At 40.3% G+C, this 19,448-nt stretch overlaps 2 protein-coding genes across 5 annotated transcripts in view; one reads left to right on the plus strand and one right to left on the minus strand.

Moving 5' to 3' along the window:
• Positions 1-4,700, minus strand: part of OPA1 (OPA1 mitochondrial dynamin like GTPase) — a 52,332-nt gene extending 47,632 nt beyond the window's left edge. For all 4 annotated transcript variants that reach the window (XM_082766726.1, XM_082766724.1, XM_082766725.1 and 1 more), the window contains exons 1-3: positions 4,536-4,700; positions 1,197-1,515; positions 776-872 (exon numbers count right to left, since the gene is read on the minus strand). In XM_082766726.1, the coding sequence (XP_082622852.1) occupies positions 776-872; positions 1,197-1,515; positions 4,536-4,564 (445 nt within the window). In that variant the 5' untranslated portion in view covers positions 4,565-4,700. The remainder of the gene's footprint in view (positions 1-775; positions 873-1,196; positions 1,516-4,535) is intronic.
• Positions 4,701-7,678: 2,978 nt separating this feature from the next.
• LOC309881556 (putative cation-transporting ATPase 13A4) overlaps positions 7,679-19,448 on the plus strand; it is a 39,439-nt gene continuing 27,669 nt past the window's right edge. Inside the window, exons 1-3 of the mRNA XM_082767668.1 lie at positions 7,679-7,833; positions 15,639-15,812; positions 18,236-18,373. Coding sequence (XP_082623794.1) covers positions 7,771-7,833; positions 15,639-15,812; positions 18,236-18,373 — 375 coding nt within the window. The 5' untranslated portion in view covers positions 7,679-7,770. The remainder of the gene's footprint in view (positions 7,834-15,638; positions 15,813-18,235; positions 18,374-19,448) is intronic.

Genomic DNA, 19,448 nt, shown 5'->3' on the forward strand with positions numbered 1-19,448 from the left:
TTTTAAGAAAAACTTATTTTTCAATTTTATAAATAACCCAATTCTGCAGTTGTTTCAAAAAACCACCAACATTATTAATTTGAGAGTATTATAAAAACATAGTGTTCACTAGCAATCACAGAAAAAACCCACTTGTCTCACTTCTTCAACGCAATGCTCAAACACATAGTGGAAACGTTCACAAACGTTTTTTAAAATACCACTACCTAACTATTCTCATATATAGGAGGTAACTGATTGTTTTTTAGACTTCTGAGAATATGTAAGAAATCTGATGTAACTAGAAGGTTCAGGAAAATAAAATCTATATTTTTCTTTACTCTGCATCTTCAAGATAATTTTGCAGATATTTCTATAAATTCCTGTGTTTTCAATTAATTATTTAATTATACCTACTTTCTACTTGTCTAATTATATTATTTGTTACTCATTCATATAGAGAGAACCTTGTGCATAATAGTGCCAAAACGTGTCCCCTTGCTCATGCTGGAAGCGTGCTTTGAATAACAGCAGTACATGACAAAAGAAAGGACCGAGAATGTTCTCAAACGAAAAGCTGAATTATGGAACTTCAATGCTAAATAATGCTTAATTTCTTCAGACAAACAGAATGATACAACTAGGTTGGTATGACATACCCCAAACCCTTTAACGATACAAGCTCACCCGAATTACAGCTATAACACTACTATTACATTGGAGCCAGGCACTAAGAATCACATCCTTGTGTTTAAGTTGTGTATGTGCTAGTATAACATTTTATCTTTTGTGATACCGAAGTCAATATGTTCGTCAAGCTCCCAGATGAAGTCAGGTACAATCCACTTATAATCATCAAGATCAGGCATCATGTCCTTCCACTGATCATATGTCTAATACAAAAAGGAAAAAAATACAATAGAAATAGAAATGCACATTTGAGCATATTTGAATCGTATGAGCCATCTATTGAACAGCAGTACCTACATATAAAGCATACTAACCCACCATCTTTTAGATATGTATAGTATTATTCAGGTCTTTTAAAATCTATACTAGTTCTCTCAACAATCTGTTTTCCAATTTCACTCATCTTTCTTTTCATTAGTTAACAGAACAATGAGATTCTGTATTTTTGTGGATTAACAACAATTAGTGTTCTGAAACCTGTAACAACAAAAATAAACATGCATTGAATATCCTCCAAAGATAAATACCTTTTTAGCTGTGTAACCACCACCTACAGCAGATCCTAATATAATGTAGCGAATTCTGAGAAGCCTTGATGCTAGTCTAGCTAGCCAAAAGTTCCTGTAGGACTGGTATCCATACTTTACATTTAAAAGTTTTGTTTTGCGAAAGGGAAGACGATTAAGAGAAGAGAACTGCTGAATGGATATCCTTAAGGGAGGTCTTTGAAATTTTGAACTTGGATAGTAGGGATGATGTATACTTCGGGAAACAAGATGCAAATTTTGTAGTGGTGATTTTCTTTTTATTCCATAGTTGCTCTTGGCTAGACTCCGGCAGATGACACTAAAAGGTAACAAAGAAAAACTCTCAGTAACAGACATATTCAACATACAATTAACTCAATAACCTCTTTAGAAGCAATTCACATTACATTGTAGCTGGTTACAGATAAATTAGAGCATCATTCTGAATGTCCAGCAATCATTGCTATGCTACCAGGAAAAAAAAAAAAAAAAGCTGTAAACGGTATTAAAGGGTATAGTGTTTCCAGCGATTGCAGAAAGAACACCTTTAATCCCAGTTATGAACTCTGCTGTTAGGTGAGTTTAATTTCAACACTGGATTAAGACAAATCATGTCAATGGTAAAACACAGTTTGGCAACAAGTACTTAAGAGTCCACAGATGACTATGATCAACTTGAATCATAAAGGAAAACTTGACAGTTTGGCTTATTTTGTTACTGAAAACTAACTTTTAAAGAAATTAACTTTTTTCAGACTTCAAAAATCAACAAGCAGACAAAAACACCCTTTGCAAAACACACGTTACTTTTCTGGCAAAGCTGATTCTCCTGTGGAGTTGAAGAATGTACTCGAAGAAATCTTTCAGTTTCTTTAATTTTCTGTGGTTCTAGGTTTATAGCATTATTGTTTTGTCTTGGGTCATGCACAGACAAGATTACTTCCAGACATGCTTGCACCCTGTCTGTTGAAGACTTCAGTAAAATAATTCAGATTTAAACATTGGGAAATTTCAGTGTGAACAATTTGATTCTGAAAACAGAACTCAGCAATTAATACAATAAAACACAGAACCTTATCAACCCTGCCAGATTAAACTGCACACACAGGTTGGAATAAAGCTCCTTGTACACCTTCATTTATGCTATCTGCATGCTTTAACATTTTGAGGTAGCTTTGCTAGCTAATGGAAAATAGAACAGTTAACATTAAACCATTTACTGGATGCAAAATATGAGTGAAATTACAGTTCTTGAAATTAATGCTTGCTCCTTGAAGTTTTTTTCAGGGTTTGTTATATTCTCTGGTGTATTTACTTATGAAGAGGACAAATGAAAAAGTAGAAAGAGCTTCAAACCATTAAGAAGGCAAATTATTTATCCCTTAATCCTTGATCATTTAATATTAAGGGATTTTAAAGAGAATACATAAGTGAATCCCAGGAAATTGGAAAAAAAGCTCCACAATAAATAGTCCTTTCCCTGAGTCTTTCTGTGTACCACAGATGTCATTCTTTCACAGGCATATTCTTTACCTCCAAACAAATGGAAGACTTCATTATAAAAGCACTTTTACATAGAGATTGAGGATTTGGAAGAAAAATTAAAAATCAGTGATGTCTACTTCTGCTTTTTTTTTTTTTTTAAAAAAAAAAACAGACAGCATATGTTTAAAATTTTTCTTTAGTGTAGTGGCAACCTTAAAAAAAAAAAAGAACTCCACCAACTGTTGCAGAAGTCCTCTTTCTTAAAAGTCAATACAATTCTGAAATTTACCCTCTTGTTGCTATAGTTCTGAAGACCATGCTCTTGCAGCAACAAACTCATTACCTAGCAAAAGCATAATAAGCAGGAACAGAGTAACCCCTCAAGCAACATCAGGTATCTCCTCGTTGATAAGGAATTACAAAAGCATCAGAAATAAGCCACAGATAGTGCCAATACAAAAAGTGGACACACAGAAATAAAAAAGTGAAAATGCTTCAACACTAGAAATATTCTAATTCTTGCTTTGGAAGACAGTTTTAATCAGGGTGTGGTAAGCCTCGATGAAGCAAGCTAACTGTGCGGTTCTTCCTTTTGTTGTGTTGTCACTACCACTGCGCAGATATTTAAATTTTTCAGTTCATACTATTGCAGCCACTTCTGGTTATCAGCCTTCATCCTGATTAGCGGTACTCTAATGGTACATAACTTTCTTCTCTGCTACTGTTCTTTTAAAATACACTGTCGTGTATTGCATCCATTCTGTACTGATTAAACTGAATGAAAAATTGTGTTCCATCAGAAATTATTATGGAAAGAACTTGATCAACAACAACTGCCTTTTGAGTGCTATCTCATGTAAAGACCTATCTGCTTTCCTTCTACATATAAAATTTTACATTAGAAACAAAGAAACAGCTCCACTGTTATTCCAGAAGTTATTTACTCTTTCCTCTTCCTGCTCTAAAAGCTATCGATGAAAGCTGACAAAAAAAATCAACTGAAGATCTTCACCAAAAGTGCAATGATACTGAAATGAAAGCCAAATCTACAGCACTAAATTAAGTGTTTCATGATTGCCAGATGTAAAGCCTCTGGAAAACTGCATTTAACAAGAAACAACCCAAAAATTAGCCTTCCAGACACAAGCAGCTCTGCCATCAGAACCTGTCTGATTCCAGGCCTGCACCCTGACTACCCTCACATCGCACAGATTATAGATACTTTGTTAAAAAAGAAAAAAAAAAGTGGCCCGTTACTAGGATATATACTACGATATATACGAGGATGCCGAAGCATACCTAACATCTTATGCATATTGTTACAGTTTAACAGTTCAAAAAAATCCCCCCTTAGCTGGGACAAACTTTTCATAAAGACATGCTATAAATACTTCTGTTAACTATGTTAACCATGAAACAATCTTCCAAAGAATCATAAAGGTTGGAAGAGCCCTCCAAGATCACCTGCTCCAACCACCCCCCTACCACCAGCATCACCCACTACACCCTGTCCCTAAGCACCACGTCCAACCTTGCCTTGAACACCCCCAGGGACGGCGATGCCACCACTTTGCTGGGCAGCCCGTCCCGGTGACTGGCTACTTTCTGAGCAGAAATGTCTCTTAATTTCCAACCTGAACCGTCTTCTTGTGCAACTTGAGGCCATTCCCTCTGGTCCTATCACTGATCATCTGCAAGAAGAGGCCGACCCCAGCTCCCCAAACCTTCCCTCTCAGGCAGCTGCAGAGAGCAATGAGGCCTCCCCTGAGCCTCCTCTTCCCCTGACCAAACCCCCCCAGCTCCCCCAGCCCCTGGGTGGAGGAGGCGGCGGCCGCCCTGCCCCGTGGCGCTCACCAAGCCGCCGCCGCCCGCGTCCGCCACATGCTGAGGGCCGGGGGGTGCCGGCGGGAGGCCGAGGAGGAGGAGGAGGCCGAAGAGGAGGAGGCTGAGGCCGGGCGCCCCCAGGGCCGCCGCGGCCAAGGGCAGGTGGAGCCGCCGCCGGCCTGCCAGGGCCGCCGCCGCTTCCGGCCCCGCGGCCCGCTGCGGAGAGCACGGCCAGAAACGGAGCTGCCTGAACGAAGGTTCCGGGGGAGGAGGAGAAAAAGGAGGAGGAGGAGGAAAAAGAAGAAGCAGCAGCAGCAGCAGGAATTTGGGGTTCTGCCCGTCTGTCTGCCCACGGGCTCCCACCATCAGGCTGGGTCTGAGGGGTGCGTGCCCAGGCTGCCCGTGGGGACCTCCAGGCTTGCACCCAGAGCCCAGTTTGCGCCCTTCTTGCAGCAAGTCAGCTTGGACACGAGGAAAAGTATTGTCAGGTTGTGCCAGGGGAGGTTCAGGTTGGAAATTCAGAGACATTTCTGCTCAGAAAGAGCATTGGGACGGGTTGCCCAGAGAGGTGGTGGAGTCACCGTCCCTGGGGGTGTTCAAGGAAAGGCTGGACGTGGTGCTTGGGGACAGGGTTCAGTGGTGATGGTGCTGTGTGGTTGGACCAGGTGATCTCAGAGGTCTTTTCCAACTCCAATGTTTCCATGAGTCTTTTTATTTGCAGCTAGGACATACGTGTTTGAAACCTCCTCGTGACTTCTCAAAGCCTTCTTTTCCCCAGCTTAACCAGCCCCCCCTACCCCGCAGACCACGTTTCCTCACTCCTCTCCCTTCTCTGTGCTGTCTCAGCACCGTGCTGCACCCTTATTGCTGCAGGACTGTACAGAAAGACAAATTTGGGGTATCTTTTAAGTCAGGCTGCTGTTTATACAGTGGGATTTTTTCAGAGCAAATTAAATTGCACAAGATTGGCAAAGGATGACGTGAAACATGGATGCATTTTCAGGACTAAGGTTAAAGGTGCAAGAACAAGGTGAGGCACACGTATCTCTTGCTTGCTTGCTTTTAGGTTTATTGTTTTTTTTTTAACTTTTAAGGCATAGTCTTTGTTTTAAATCTTATCTTTACTTTTGCATTTTAACTTGACCAATCAATTTTGTGACTTTCATCTGTGTTTTTAGGCAAATTTCAATTTAAAAAGAGGAATGATGATAACCATCTGTAGGAGATAATACAAGGAACTTTGTATTTCTAACCTAATCTGTAATGCTTTGTTTTAACAGTAGAGGGCATCATTTAACTAAAGGTTAAATGCACTTTAAAAAGCACTTTAGGGTGCTTTAGAGGCATTTTCTACATCAGAAAACGAATCTCCTTAGGTAAAATGGACAAACTCCACAATCTTCATGGGTTCTAGATTAACAGATTTTACTGGAATGTTATGACAGGTTTCCAATTTATGGAAATTATGAATGTTTTACACCTTTAATCTGTTTTCCCTTTGTTTTCAGTTTTGAACAACCAAATCTCCCAAGAAAAGGTGTACTGTAGGAGCAGAAATTGTCATCAGGAGCTGGACTCTGCCTGTAAACAGTGAATAGATTGGATGAGTCCTGATTCTTCCCAGGAGCTCTGGGTTTGGTGGGATACCCTGCATGCAACTCACCTCTTTTCTCCTTGAAAAGGCAGCTCAGTGACCCCTACTGCTCCCTAGCCTTCTACAAACACTACGAGTAGCAAGATTGACATTTGCAGATGCAGCAAAAGCTGACCAGGCAGAAAAAGTGTGTGTGGCACTCCTGTTTTCTGCTGCTGTCACCTCCCAAAATGATGAGTCATTTCCCAAAATCATCAACCTGCTTTGGGAAAGGTACCTTGGTGGTTGTTTCCTGTCGTTTGTAACTTTTAGGTAGCACTGATCCCTATAAACAGGTTTATCAGAAATGGACTGTATTGCATTCTTTCTTTTTAATTTGTAACCGAAAATTGTGATTCTCATGTAATAACCATAGTTCCTGTTGCTGAGTCTCAAAAGAACAAAGTGAAATTGGCAGCTTCTCTTGTGTTAATTGGTCTAGTTCCCCCATTTTCTCTTTTCTCTTCCCTGCATTTGTCCCATTTCAGTTTCTCTGGCCATTGCATGAAACAGGCACTGGCCTTCAATGGTACTTGAGGTGTTTGGAACCAGTACAAGCCCGTGCCCCATGGAAATAAAATACTGGTGAAGAGAAACTAACTTCGCACCTCTTGATCTGTTTCAGTCACCCTAGAAATAATATTTTAGTTTCCTTAACATATTTTCTGGAAGAACAGGTTTGGCTCTCCTTGCCTCATTCCTACAATATTTGATGGGTAACTTCTTGAAAAGTAGCAACGGACAAGGAAGTAGTACTGGGAATGAATCACAAAAATAATAAATAATTCAGCCCATAGTAGTGAAAAATGAGGTGATTTTCTGATTGCTGTTTTTTTTTCTGCCAACTTCCTTTTGGTCCTGATTTGGAGGTCAGAGTTATTTGTATCCATCTCACTGACATCAGTTTCCCTGAAGCTCCAGTTTCCTTGAAGAGTGAGTAAATAACTTTAATTACCTCCCCCAAAGCTCTTTAGTGAAGTCAGAAGACATTCTGTGACAATATTCTTAATAATGAACAAAAACATTACAGACCCTACATGGCTTGATTCTGACACAGTGAGTGCACAAAATCCACCTGCACAAACCGAGGCTGCTGTTTGCAATGCTAGAGCTTGAATTTTTCTCCAAGGAATATGAGGGGATCACAGCTGGATGCTTAGTTCAGGCTGGTTGCTAAGAGTATAACAACAGCAATGCCTGTTTTCCTTCTCATTTGGACACACTTCTTAGTCCCCAGTGACTCCATAATCTCTCAAGGAGAAATACTCCCCTTTTGCCCTCCCCTGAAAGTTGGATGCCAGCAGCACTTGCTGAACTATCAGAGTTATGACTAGGAGTCATACTGTGGCAAAAACGTGTTAGATGTAATTTTTTCTTTCTCCCAGTGCCTTTGAGTGAGTTTTGTTTGAAGATGTCCCCTCAATCTAAAAAAACCCAGCAGCAGAATGAGGGGAGGAGGGATGAGTGTTACCTGCTAACCCCACAGAGAGGGAGGAGCTCCATTCTTCAAACATCAGCAAAGTTATAAGAAAGGTGTGTACTTAGAGCACTTCCTCAGTGTGGAAGTTCAAGCCACACAACGCTGAAGACCTGTCCTGAGGGTGCTGTAGAAAGTCTCCAGAGGGTCATTTCATGGGGGAGAATCCTGCCAAGAGCCATTATGCACAGCTTAACCAGGGAGAGGAGAATGAGATGGTGAGTCGTATCTTTGTCTAGGTCTTTCTTAACGTGAAGCAGCAGATGGCACATGTTCAGCATTAAAATGCCACAGTCAGTAATTTAGTTATGGATGGTGGAGGTGTTTCCATTGCAGAAACATGCAGTTAGAAAGGGATATATTTTTATTTTTTTTTAGCAGAAAGAAAATTAAGTTGTATGAGTCCACTGGATTTAATTGGTTTTCATCTCCAACAGGGGATGGTTTGACAGAGTCTAGAAGAAGACAGCAGAATATTGATGTGGCATTGTAAAACTAGCTGGAGCTGGCCTTGTTGTAGCTTGAGGGATGGCCTAGAGTGGTGTTCTTAACAATTTGACAGCTGAATCTATAGAGTCAGCTGCAGTTGGATGAGGACTGGGACCCTTGGCTTTCTCAGGAACATAAAACCACATGTGTTATGTTTGCATAAATTATTAGCATAAGCAGCCTGCTGAACTGGCAACACTATTCTATTCTGAGAACTTGCAAAAAGCTGCTTTTCTAAATACTACCATATTTCTTTCCAAAGTTTTTCAGGGAGGACTATGTTTACATGCATTCCGTAACATGTGGAAGTAAGTCTCATATTTCCACAAAGTATCTGATCTACTGCATGTTGCAGCTTTAAAATAGTAAGCCCAGTGCACAACTGTAGTAAACTCAGTGCTTCTGAGCTGCTTTATTATTGCTGCTTGTTACAAATCAGCTATTTGTCACATATGCATATGCCCATCAAACAGATTCTGCTGGAGATGTTAGACCCATGATGCAGCTGTACAGCAACAGTTGTCCTGCGTGTCTAGAAAATGCAGTGCTTCTCAAAATTCCTGTGCTGCAGAGCCACAATGTCTGTAGCTCTGCTATGAGAATATGTAGGATGTCTGGGTGTACAGCAGCCTCAGCAAACTTAGTGAAACACAGTCACATCCAAGCTGACATGACAGTTCACATCCAGAAATCCTGGACAAATCTTAAAAATGTAGTCACTGAGAATTCTGTTTTAGTGAAAAAGAGAGCATGCCAAGGAAAAGCACGTTTTTATAAAAATAGAGATTTTCAGTCAGCTCTCTGCCATCCAAAGAAGGGGAGATGTCATATTTTGCATAATGCTGACCTGGGTAATCTGTGATGTGCTGGAGAATGTGGTACAGAGTCATCCAGCAGCATGAAGGGAGCACTGCAGGAAGTGCAAGGCACTGGCTCTGAGGGTGGGGACTAATTAGCTCAGTGCAATACAGAACCCAACTGGCTCTGCAGCTGAGTTACTAAACCTGCTCACAGCACCCCACTCCTGGCTCTAGCCCTGGTGCTGATGCTCCCCAGCTTCTTTTGCTGGTTTTGTGCCTGTGCTCCACCCTGCCTCTGTCCTTCTAGGACTGTAAACGCCCTGTCATTCTCTTTCCACTACCAGCATTGTCACTAGCAATGCCAGAATCGAGCCTGAGCTAATTACGGTTTAAGTGGACCTGTCTGGTTCTGGGTAGAGCTACACCATCGTACACTGCATGTCCAGTTCCAGCTGTGCACACCCAGGTTATGCTTGCATGGAGCCATCTATACCACATTACATTTCCAGTATTGTTCTTGTTTCTCACCAGAGTCACAATCAGTACATGTGCCATGAGTCCAGTGCTTTGGGATCTGCACCATGACTCTGATGTGTTCCACGTGCAGCTGATACGTGTGCACAGTGTGGAATCAGTCTGCACTTGTGAATTCAAGGCATCTGGCAGTTGCTCTCAGTGCCTGTAGTGAACAAGAACAGTGCTCATTTACCTGGGATTCCCAAATGTCCCAAATAAAAATCACAGAAAAAAGATTGAAAAAGCAGTTGACTCATAAGTGCAGTTAAAACCATAGCCAAATTTTGTTAGATCTGGTGGGTATGTTTCTGGCTTTGGTACATGTGTGTAAGAAAAAGAAAAAAGATTTGTGTGTGAGAGAGGAAGAGGTCTATGAGAGTGCCTGAGGGCTTGCAAGGGGACAAGGAAGAAACAAATGAAACACAAAGAACAGCTATTGTGTGTGTGTATTTGCGTGAAAGAAAAAGTGAGTGGGATGTGCTTACAGTAAGTTCTGAAGAAAGCTGAAAAAAGACTGTTTGAGCAGAGGTAAGGAAAAGAGTACGGGGTAAAGGAGAATTATGTGCAGACATTTATTTGTTAAAATTGTGTACTTTAAATTATTGGAAGCCACAGCAAGTGACACTGGCACATAATGTCTCAGTGACCCTGCAACATTCTTTTAAAATTCTAAGCCATGCAGAATATTTTTCCACATTACTTTTAGGTCATTTTAATCCACCTGAACCAAATTATTAACAAGCAGTTCGTGACTCTTCAGACAAGATCATATTGTTTCATGTAATAATGTAACAGCTGAAGTTCAGGTGCCAGTTCTTCCAGAGTGAAATAGCTCATGCATTTTGAAAGCATGCAGATTGTTAATTTGAACTCTGGGCAAGCAATGCTTTTCCCTGTTGATTTTGCTGGGGAATGTTGGGGAGCTCTAATGAGAAGAAATACTGAGAGTTATCTCCAGTGTTGTCTGTCTCTTTGTACAACTGAGATGCTAGATGGTCCTGTCTTTAAGAATAGTCAGTCTGACTTAGAAAATCTACCCTATATGTCCTTTTATGTGTGTATGGGATTATTTTACACAGCTGAAGCACATCTAATTGAACAAGAGCTGCAGGGGCAAGTACCTCAGAAGCAGAGTTCACTCTCCTGTTACCCAGGAAAAACTTAGCAATATATGTTCAGAGCATGAGCAATGATATCTTTATATAACCATTTGCAGTACTGGAAAGAATTAGTAGTGTGCAAGCACTGGACACAGCAGCTTGTGTCAGAGAGGGTTAAGAGATGTGGTAATAGGATTTATTCTAGGAATTGCCTTTTTTTTTTTTTTTTTTTTTTTTTTTCCTTCAGAAGGATCTGCTTGAAGGTGTTTTTGAGAATAAGTAATTTTTGTTGGAATAGGAAAAGGGCAGAAAATCAAGGTTTTTATGCCTTCTGGCAATTTGATGGTCCTCTCTGTACAGCTGGGAACTAATCATCCTCTTTGAACAAGCCATAAAGTGCAAAGTGCAAGCCCTAGAGTGCAAAAGATTGTAATGGACTTCAACAGGCTGCTGCTTCAGGAAGGATTTGCTAGAAGCAGATCTTAATCTTATGTTCCCAGGCTGGTTATGTTTGAAGGAAAGGGACAGCCATAGTCAGTCAGCTGGTGAACCCCAGTTTGCTGCTGCATGTTGGCAGCTGCCTGCATCCTAATACCAAAATTATCAAGGGAATCTGGTACAGGAATTTTATACACTTTGAATTTGGAAAATTCACATCTTAAGATGGAATCTGAAAGGCACAACCATGTTTCTAATAGAACAACATTGAGTGTTGCTACTGGCTTCAGAAGGAACAGAAACAAACCTCTAATGAAACAGGTTCCAATTGCTAAGAATGAGATTCAGTTATTAAATTTGTTGTGAATCTTTGCCAGTCTTTCAAGTCTAATCCTATTATCTGTTGTTATAGCAACAGGTTATTCGTAATAGGATATCTGGTGATTGGTTTGCCAGAAGTATATTTCACAGCCACAGTATAAGCTCCTTTCTCTTTGGTAGCTACAGGCCACGTTAACACCAAGGAAAAAGGTACCTGAATTTGTTTCACTTCTTCATGTAATTTCTGCTGTGCAGATGATTCTGCAGTTACAGGAATTTTTTCATTTAACTGTAAGTAACAGAGACTTGCTTTACACTAGAGTAATAAGCCCTTGAGTGTTGGCTTTGTATGATTGTAAATGCAGCTAAGAGCCTTTCATTGAATAATCATATTTTCTGCCAGCTGAGCAGGTCTGACAGCTTTTTCTGTCCAATAATCCATGGCTCCTCCCTAGACCCTCTACTCACGAATTGAAACCCTTCTGTATTTGTCACTTTTGGTTGTTAGGAGTCCCAAGAAACAGGGGTTGCTAAGAGGAAAGGAAACAGTTTTACAACACACTACAACTTACAGAAAATTATGCTACAGAGATTAGATGAGTCATGAACATAAGCCTCTTTCGTAGGCAGTGCTATCTCCTGTGAGATAGCAAGAAACCCTTCAGAGTATTACAGATATCTAATCTTAACTTTGTTTTCTACCATCTCTTTGTCTCGTGCCCTTATGAACCCAAGTTATTTGGCAGTATAACGTTATATATGGCAAATGCACACATCAAGCCCTAAAAACCTGCCCACATGATAGAAAAATTGTCATGGTACAAATCTGTATGTTTCAGGCCTGTCTCCACAAGAAGCATGTCTGCATCAGCACAGCCTCCTTGTGCGTTGAAATACAAGCCAGCAAAAGTTATTCTCTTTTCCTTAACAACATAAAATCAACCTGACAGGCATGTTCCTACTGGTGACATCACCATCAGGATTTTTGCCAGCCCAGGAAGTATTGTTTCCCATAGAGGACATAGATTTGCTTGGAGATCTTTTGTACTATAGACCTAGCAAATCCTGAATAAGCTTGAAGGATTTCCAAACACTAATTACTGTAAGGCATTCACGTGGCTAGATAAACCTGCTGAGAAACTTGCATTATGTGTGTGCCTGTTTCCCACTTCATGCATATTGTGGTTACCTGTGTTGTGGGTCTAATATTTACCTTGTTTTTGAGAGGAGATTTTTTTTTTTTGAGAATTCCCCTGAAGAGGAATTCCACTTGTTGAGTTATATGACAAGTGAGAAGTATTTTCACTAATACTGTTTCTGTTTCAACAAGGAATTATTTACCTACTAAATGTTTTTATGAATCCATAATTCGTTGCTATAGTCCTTCTTGCTGAAGGCAGAGAGTCAGAAAAAAACACCTGAACCTAACAGAACATTTTATTCTAAAGCTGAGTATCAAAAAGTTCCTGCCTAGGGAACTTTGGGTAAGTCAGGTTTGGAGCTCAATCTGTTTCCCTGCTTGGTTTTACTTCTGAATGGTATGGCCCAGGTAACCTGCTCCAGACATTTCCAGACCTTGGGAAAACTTTGCTTTGCTTTGGCTTTAGAATCCAGCTGCACATCCAGATATGAAACAGCAGTGTTTATTCTTTCCCAGAGCACTCCTTGTAGAGCTCTCAAACACCTACGTTCAGAAGCATTACGTTCATCAAGAAACAAACAAAACAACTTGAACTAACACCAGTTTTCATAGGGCAGAGCATGCACTGTGTCAAAACAGCTTGAGGGTGTCTGTCTCAGGCAAGTCCAATGTCAGAAGCAGCAAGAACCAGCAGAGTAGTGGGTGATGTAAGAGAATGTCTTTTTTTTTCTTCCCAGCTGAGCTATTTCCCTTCTTTTCCTCTCTCCTAGCTCTCAAGATGAGGAATACTGATGCTGGCTTGATATTGGGAAGCGTTTTGAGATCTAAGGGATCAAACTGTTTTTTAATGGGAAAACAAAGATCTGGAAACATAGGCAGGTGTAGGTAGAACTCAAATCCATATTTTGATACATAGGTGCCTGGCAGAGAAAGAAAGAATCTGCCCTAGCTCTATGGTTTCTGTTTGCTCTCTGTTTCCTTGCTGTTCAATGAATGCTCTGTGGTGAACAGGGATGATCTGTTTGCAGAGTGTTTTTATTTCCGCGCTTTCGGATGTTTATTTGCATAAAGCAGAAGCTTCATTTCAAAAATATAAAAAATTGGACGGATGCATTTTGCTCCATGACTCACCCCAACCTTGCCATTATGTAAGAAGACACCATTATCCCTCCAAACACATTGCTTTGGTGGGTGGACCTCTTGTTTAAATTGACATGTCAGGCTTGGGGAATCATTCAGCATTTCGGAAGAGAAGAACACTGTCAACAGAAGATGATCCCAAATAAGTGCCAGTCACATGCTAACAGTCACAGTGCCCACCCTCTTCCTTTTTTAATTGTATTAACTACAGCCTTATTGACTTCTCAGACTTTGGGTGTAAGGCACAAAAGCTGGAAATTAAGGGAATGATTCATTCACAGAAGCAAGATGCACATGGCAGCAATCTCATTCTTCCCCACCCTGATATCCATGCCCATCCCAACTTGAAAAGATTATTCTAATTATTCCAGATACAGCTATTTACTGGAGGATATCCGAAGGCACATTCTTTTAACAGTTCTTCCCTTAGGCATCTCTGTCTCCTTGGGAGTTTCTTTACCTTGCTGACAAGCTGTAGGATCTGGAGCCAAGTACCTGCATCTTGCTAGTAACCAATTGCTGTGAACAGCGAGTTTGCATTGTTGTATGTACTGTTCTGTATGCTGGTGCTGACACTAATTTGTAACCTTTTCGTTGAGAATACAAATAGACAGATGTTCATGGAGAGCCCTTTACTGGTCTATAGGAGCAATTAGTCAATTCTAGTAGCACGCCTGCCACATCAGCTATCTTCTAACATCTTTGCATATCTGCTGTCCTCCATGAGCTTCCTTCTGTCTGCTATAAAGTTGCCTTATGGGCTGCTCAGACTATGGAAACCTTTGAAAAGGCTGAGTATGTGCATCTCAAGGTGATATAAACAGGTCCTGTGCAATGCAGGCAATTTGCAGGCATAGGTTCCATGTTTGTTTGTTTTTCCCACAGTTGCCAATTTCTTCCCTTTAGAATCCATATGGAGACCACCTAGGAAGATGCAGTCAGTCTGTCTTTTGGGGAATGACACAGGGCAAGCAGTGAGTGGAACCACTGGGTAGGGCCTGCGTTTCTTGTAACAAGCAAAGACCCCATCACAGAACCAGGAATTATGTATTACTCATCCTTCCAATTACATTATCTTTTCTTCTTCTCTTATGAATGGATCTCGCAATACCTGTGGCCATGGATATCTGATATTGAGAAGCAGATTGCACAATTGCTGCAGATATACTAGGAAGAAGGAGACTGAGGAATCTTAACCCTTATGTGCAAATTCTTGTGGTCATCCGATGTAATTGCAGCTGTGCAACCATCTGCCTTAGGTCAGGGCTGCGTCTGCTCTGTAAAATCACTGCATACATTTTGTTTGACCTTTACCCAGGCCCTGTTAGTGCTACAGAGAGAGAATTTGGCCATGGTACCGTGACCTGGCAGCTCTTAAACTGTATTGCTGACAGTCATCCCTTTGAAGTTTTGGGCAGGTCACCTTGCTTCACTGTAGCAATTTCCCCAGCTTTAAAAATGGAATAATAATACCTACTCATACAGCTAGAGTAAGTAGATTCCTTTTGCCTTCCGAACATGTCAAGCATTGCACAAACGTTCATTAGCTGTTCTTACTAACAGTTATTATTATTTTTGGATGTTAGGACAGTGGCACATTGGAAAGGTCCAAAATCCCCACACCGGAGAGATATCATGGAAGCCTACAAGTGCTGTGTTAGTACCAAGTTGCACAAAGTAACTTCAGCTAGTCTCACCCAAGACCCTTAAAAAAGCTGACCAAGCAAGTCTGGCTTCATGTCTCAGGGCCTAAAGGTTAGGGCCTTTATGTTTTCATATCATTCCAACTCATTCTTATTGTTTCATACACAGTTTCACAACTACATAAAACTGTATTAGAGGTTTGGTTAGTCTACAGCAGTACACATTTTGTGCAAGTGTATGAAAACTTCTGTGGAGTACGCAAACTTATTTTCTAATCATGGACCATAAAGAATGTAATTTCCGTGACTTTTTTTTTTCACAGTGCCATACTGAACAGTATCTATGGGAGAGCAATTGATGATGGGAAATTGTAGTATTCCAGGTATTTTTTTAAGACAAATAGCAATATTTTTTTCCTTGTCTTTGCTGTACAGGAGATTTTTGGCTACAAAACCCAAGGCTGCCGCAAGGCCTTGTGCATTGCTGGATACATCTTGTCCTGTGGGGCTCTGCTGCTCCTGTTCTACTGGAAGCCAGAATGGGATGTGTGGGCAAACTGCATCCCCTGCAGCTTGGAAGAAGCGGACATTGTATTGCTTAGAACAACAGTAGGTGCCTACTATAATCTTTAAATTAATTCCTAGTATGTAGTTAATTGGAAGGTGAGTTAATTGGAAAGAATCCAGTTAGCTGAAATCTCTCATGTTGTCTATGTCTTGCAGTAATATATTTGGCAGCACTGAGCTGTAGAACTCTCTGTAGTATTTTACAAATTCTGTGTAAGATGATAACTGGATTTTTGACTGTATTATTTGCTGTCAGCCCTTCCTCCTCCCTTCTACCACCCTTATCTTTTCTACCTTGTAAATCTTTTCTCCAGATTCTAAAGCATCTCTTTGCTTGACTGTGTCCAGGAGGTCTTTCTTCTACCCTCATTTGGTCATCCTAGTGAAGCTGTCCCTCTCTGCTAGAATTTAGACAATGGACCAAACCAAAGATTTGTGTAGCTCTGTCCCCAGCAGTGTCCCAGTGTCCAACAGTGCATGATGAGGGATCAGTATAAGGAAGAGGGCAAGCACAGACTGCTTGCTTTTCATGTCTGTATGCCTCTGGTTTCCATCAGTCCTTTCATGTGTCCAATAAGGCTGTAGTCCTGCAGATAATGCTTTCAGGTCTGTTATGTTTTGCTAGTTGTTCTTCTATCCATTGAAAACTGTGCTGAAGCTCTGCCACATACCCAAACCCTGATTTCATTTCATGGAAGCTACTGCAAAACTGAAAGAAGCAAACTGAAACTTGATTCTGAATCCCAGCTGAGCCCGAACACCCCAGGAGCTTGGCAGTGTTAGTTTTCTTCAACAAGTTTGATTTTTTCTGCTTCAGAGACTCCTGAACAATGGCATGTGCAATTGCAAAATGGAACGTGCTACCATTGTATTTGAGCTACCTTCTTAAAGGAGCACAACAGTAAGCAGTTAGAATCTTGAGTTTTGAAAATCACAGATCTGCCTGTTGCATATTTTATATGGAAACAATCTGCAACCTAATAGGAAGCATATTAGGTTTAATCTCCCTTTTTAATCTTCAATTCAGTTTGCATTTTTAATTACCTACTCTTGTGTGCCATTTTAAATGGATTTGCCATGCCAAGCACTTTTCGCATAAATGAGTTTTAAAATGATCCTTCATGTAATTAAACACGAATTGAATCATATTGTACATTCTTTTTATCAGTAAGCTCTCCAAAAATATGCTCTGGGCATTTGGCAATTGCAGATTTCCTTCTTGGGTCCTTTGCATGAAAATGACAGTTTCCCCCCCCCCCCCTTCCTTCTGGTTGCATTAGTTCTTAAATGTGATGGCTACTGCTAATGAGAATAGAAGTAACCCTGTCAGCTTGATCCTTGGAGTTCTCTTTTGCCTCACATAAGACCTTCATTCATAATTTATCATCATCTCTGCAATGGCAATGTAAGAGCCTATTAACTCACTTTTGTTATTGAAGTTTGACTCACTTTAGTTTAAATAATGAGCACCTGTGTTATTCATTGCTTCCCATCTCAATCTGCATCCCAATGTCTACTAATTCTGAAATCTAAATTAAACATGAATATCAGAAAATAAATGTTATTCTACTCATAATATGTGTTTAAGAAAAGAAGTTCAGAAATAATTAAGATATATAAAAATTCTTAAAGGTCTTCTTTTGAACCCTTAAATTATTCAAAAGTACTCATAATTTTATATTTCTGCTGTCATTTCTAAGTAAAGTGTAATAACTCTGCTTTCAGAACCTGGCCAGCTGAGGTAATCAGCTTTTTCCATCTGCCAAAATTCTCACGTACTGAGTATGACATATAAGTCAGTCCCATAGCTGGCTTTAATGCATGTGGTTCAGTGTTTCCATCTGAGACTTAACATGATGGTACTTATTACAGTAGTTGCGCTAATCTCTAAGATTGCACTAACAATACTAGTTATCAGGCAGTTCCAAAGTTGAATTTATTAAAAAAAAAAAAAAAAAAGCAAGATTATGACCTCACTGTGGCAAAAGCTTGTTTAAGGTTACTCTAAGAGAGTCATGGCTTCTACCACATTTACTCCAATGAAGTGTTAACACATGAATGATGGTGAAAAGGTATTATACCGAACATCCATCTTGCAGTACAGAGCTATATACTTTTTGACCTTCCCTTTACGGTCTGATCACACAATCTCAGATTGTTCTATACTGTTTGCTTGTTTATTGATCATGACCCAGGTGTTCACATTCCACCCTTATCAGCCAAGCACTGGACCTGTGCTGAGTGAATTACTTTGCAGTACTCACATTTAGATAGGACTGTGGTTCTGCTCCCCTTCTGCTGATTTATCTATCAATCACAGGTGCTGGGAGGTTGCTGTTGGCAAGTTCCTTGAAAAAGCTGAGCAGTGTTCTAGAAAGCCTACAGTAATCATTCACTTTAAACTGATGGTGACTTTGGTCTGATTTTGAGGGGAATTGTGACACTTCTCTTTTATATTCATTTAGGATGAATTTCAGATTTATTCACGTAAGAGTGTGACATGGATCTCTGTGTCTGCAGTTATCAAAAGTAAATTGGATTATCCAGGCATTGCTGAAGAAGACTCAATCTTCAACGAAGCCTTAATGAAGCCAAGTTTACAAGTAAGTCAATTACTGCCTGCAGCATCTGGGAGATGACAGCAAATCTCAGCCAGGCTTTATGGAGTAAAAGTGAGCTGTGAAACATATCCAGCTAAGAGACTTACAGCTTGATAATATAGTGAGCTGTGAAAAGACAAGCTTGGAGAACTGTATTCACCTTTGTAAAAATCCTCTCTTACTACAAAGGGGAGAGTCTCTTACTACATTATAAATAGGAGACACTCAAAACACTGGAGTTGGCCATGAAGAAGCAGTTTCATATCAAACACTCACTCTTGGCATGGAAATCAAAGAACTTAGGGGTGCCTGTGTGTCTGCAGGGAAACTGAGGAACTCAACATCACAGCTCCAACAGCAACATGAAAGCAGGGATGAATGCAGCTAAGGGGAAATAGAACAGAAAAGTGCCTTGGCAAAACTCTATCGTTGTCTCCAGAAATGTTTTACCAAGAAGTCTCTGAAGCATGTTTTTCTTTCTTGCCTTTGTACGCATCAATTTGTGCTTTAAAGTATGTTTGTTGGAGTCATCTCTTAAACTGCCAACCATTCCTGCAAAAAAATATCCTGGTCTCTGCCAGTTCCATAGCTTAGAGATCCCAGTGAGGCACTGGGGAGAAGGCAGATGATTAATTGATCCAAGCAAATCAGAAGGTCCCTCATGAGTTGAGTAAATGCAATTATCCCTATTTTAGAACAAATACCGGACAGTGCAGTTATATGTCTTGCTTAGCATCAGATGTTAAATTGGTGTAAGCAATGGGAATGCAATGGTACGTTTGCTAATATCTGCCTCTTGATTATAGACACTAAATCACTCCACTGGATAACCCATAAAAGAGCTATATATTGTTAGCATTTATTTTTGTATCTACAGCAATTTTCAGGAGATATTTTCATTATAAACCCAACTTCAGCTAAGCAAAGCTCTTGCTGGTTTTGCTGTTTTGTGTGTCTGTATCTTAATGTACATACGAAAGTTTAGTGCCAGCTAGTTTAATCAACTGGCACAGTATGAAAGTGAAGACTGATTTGTAACATTCTTCAGAGGATTGAATTAGTAACAAAAAAGCTCAAT

This window comes from Aythya marila, assembly GCF_965140915.1.
Source record: "Aythya marila genome assembly, chromosome: 9".
In the NCBI taxonomy this organism is placed as follows: Eukaryota; Metazoa; Chordata; class Aves; order Anseriformes; family Anatidae; genus Aythya; species Aythya marila.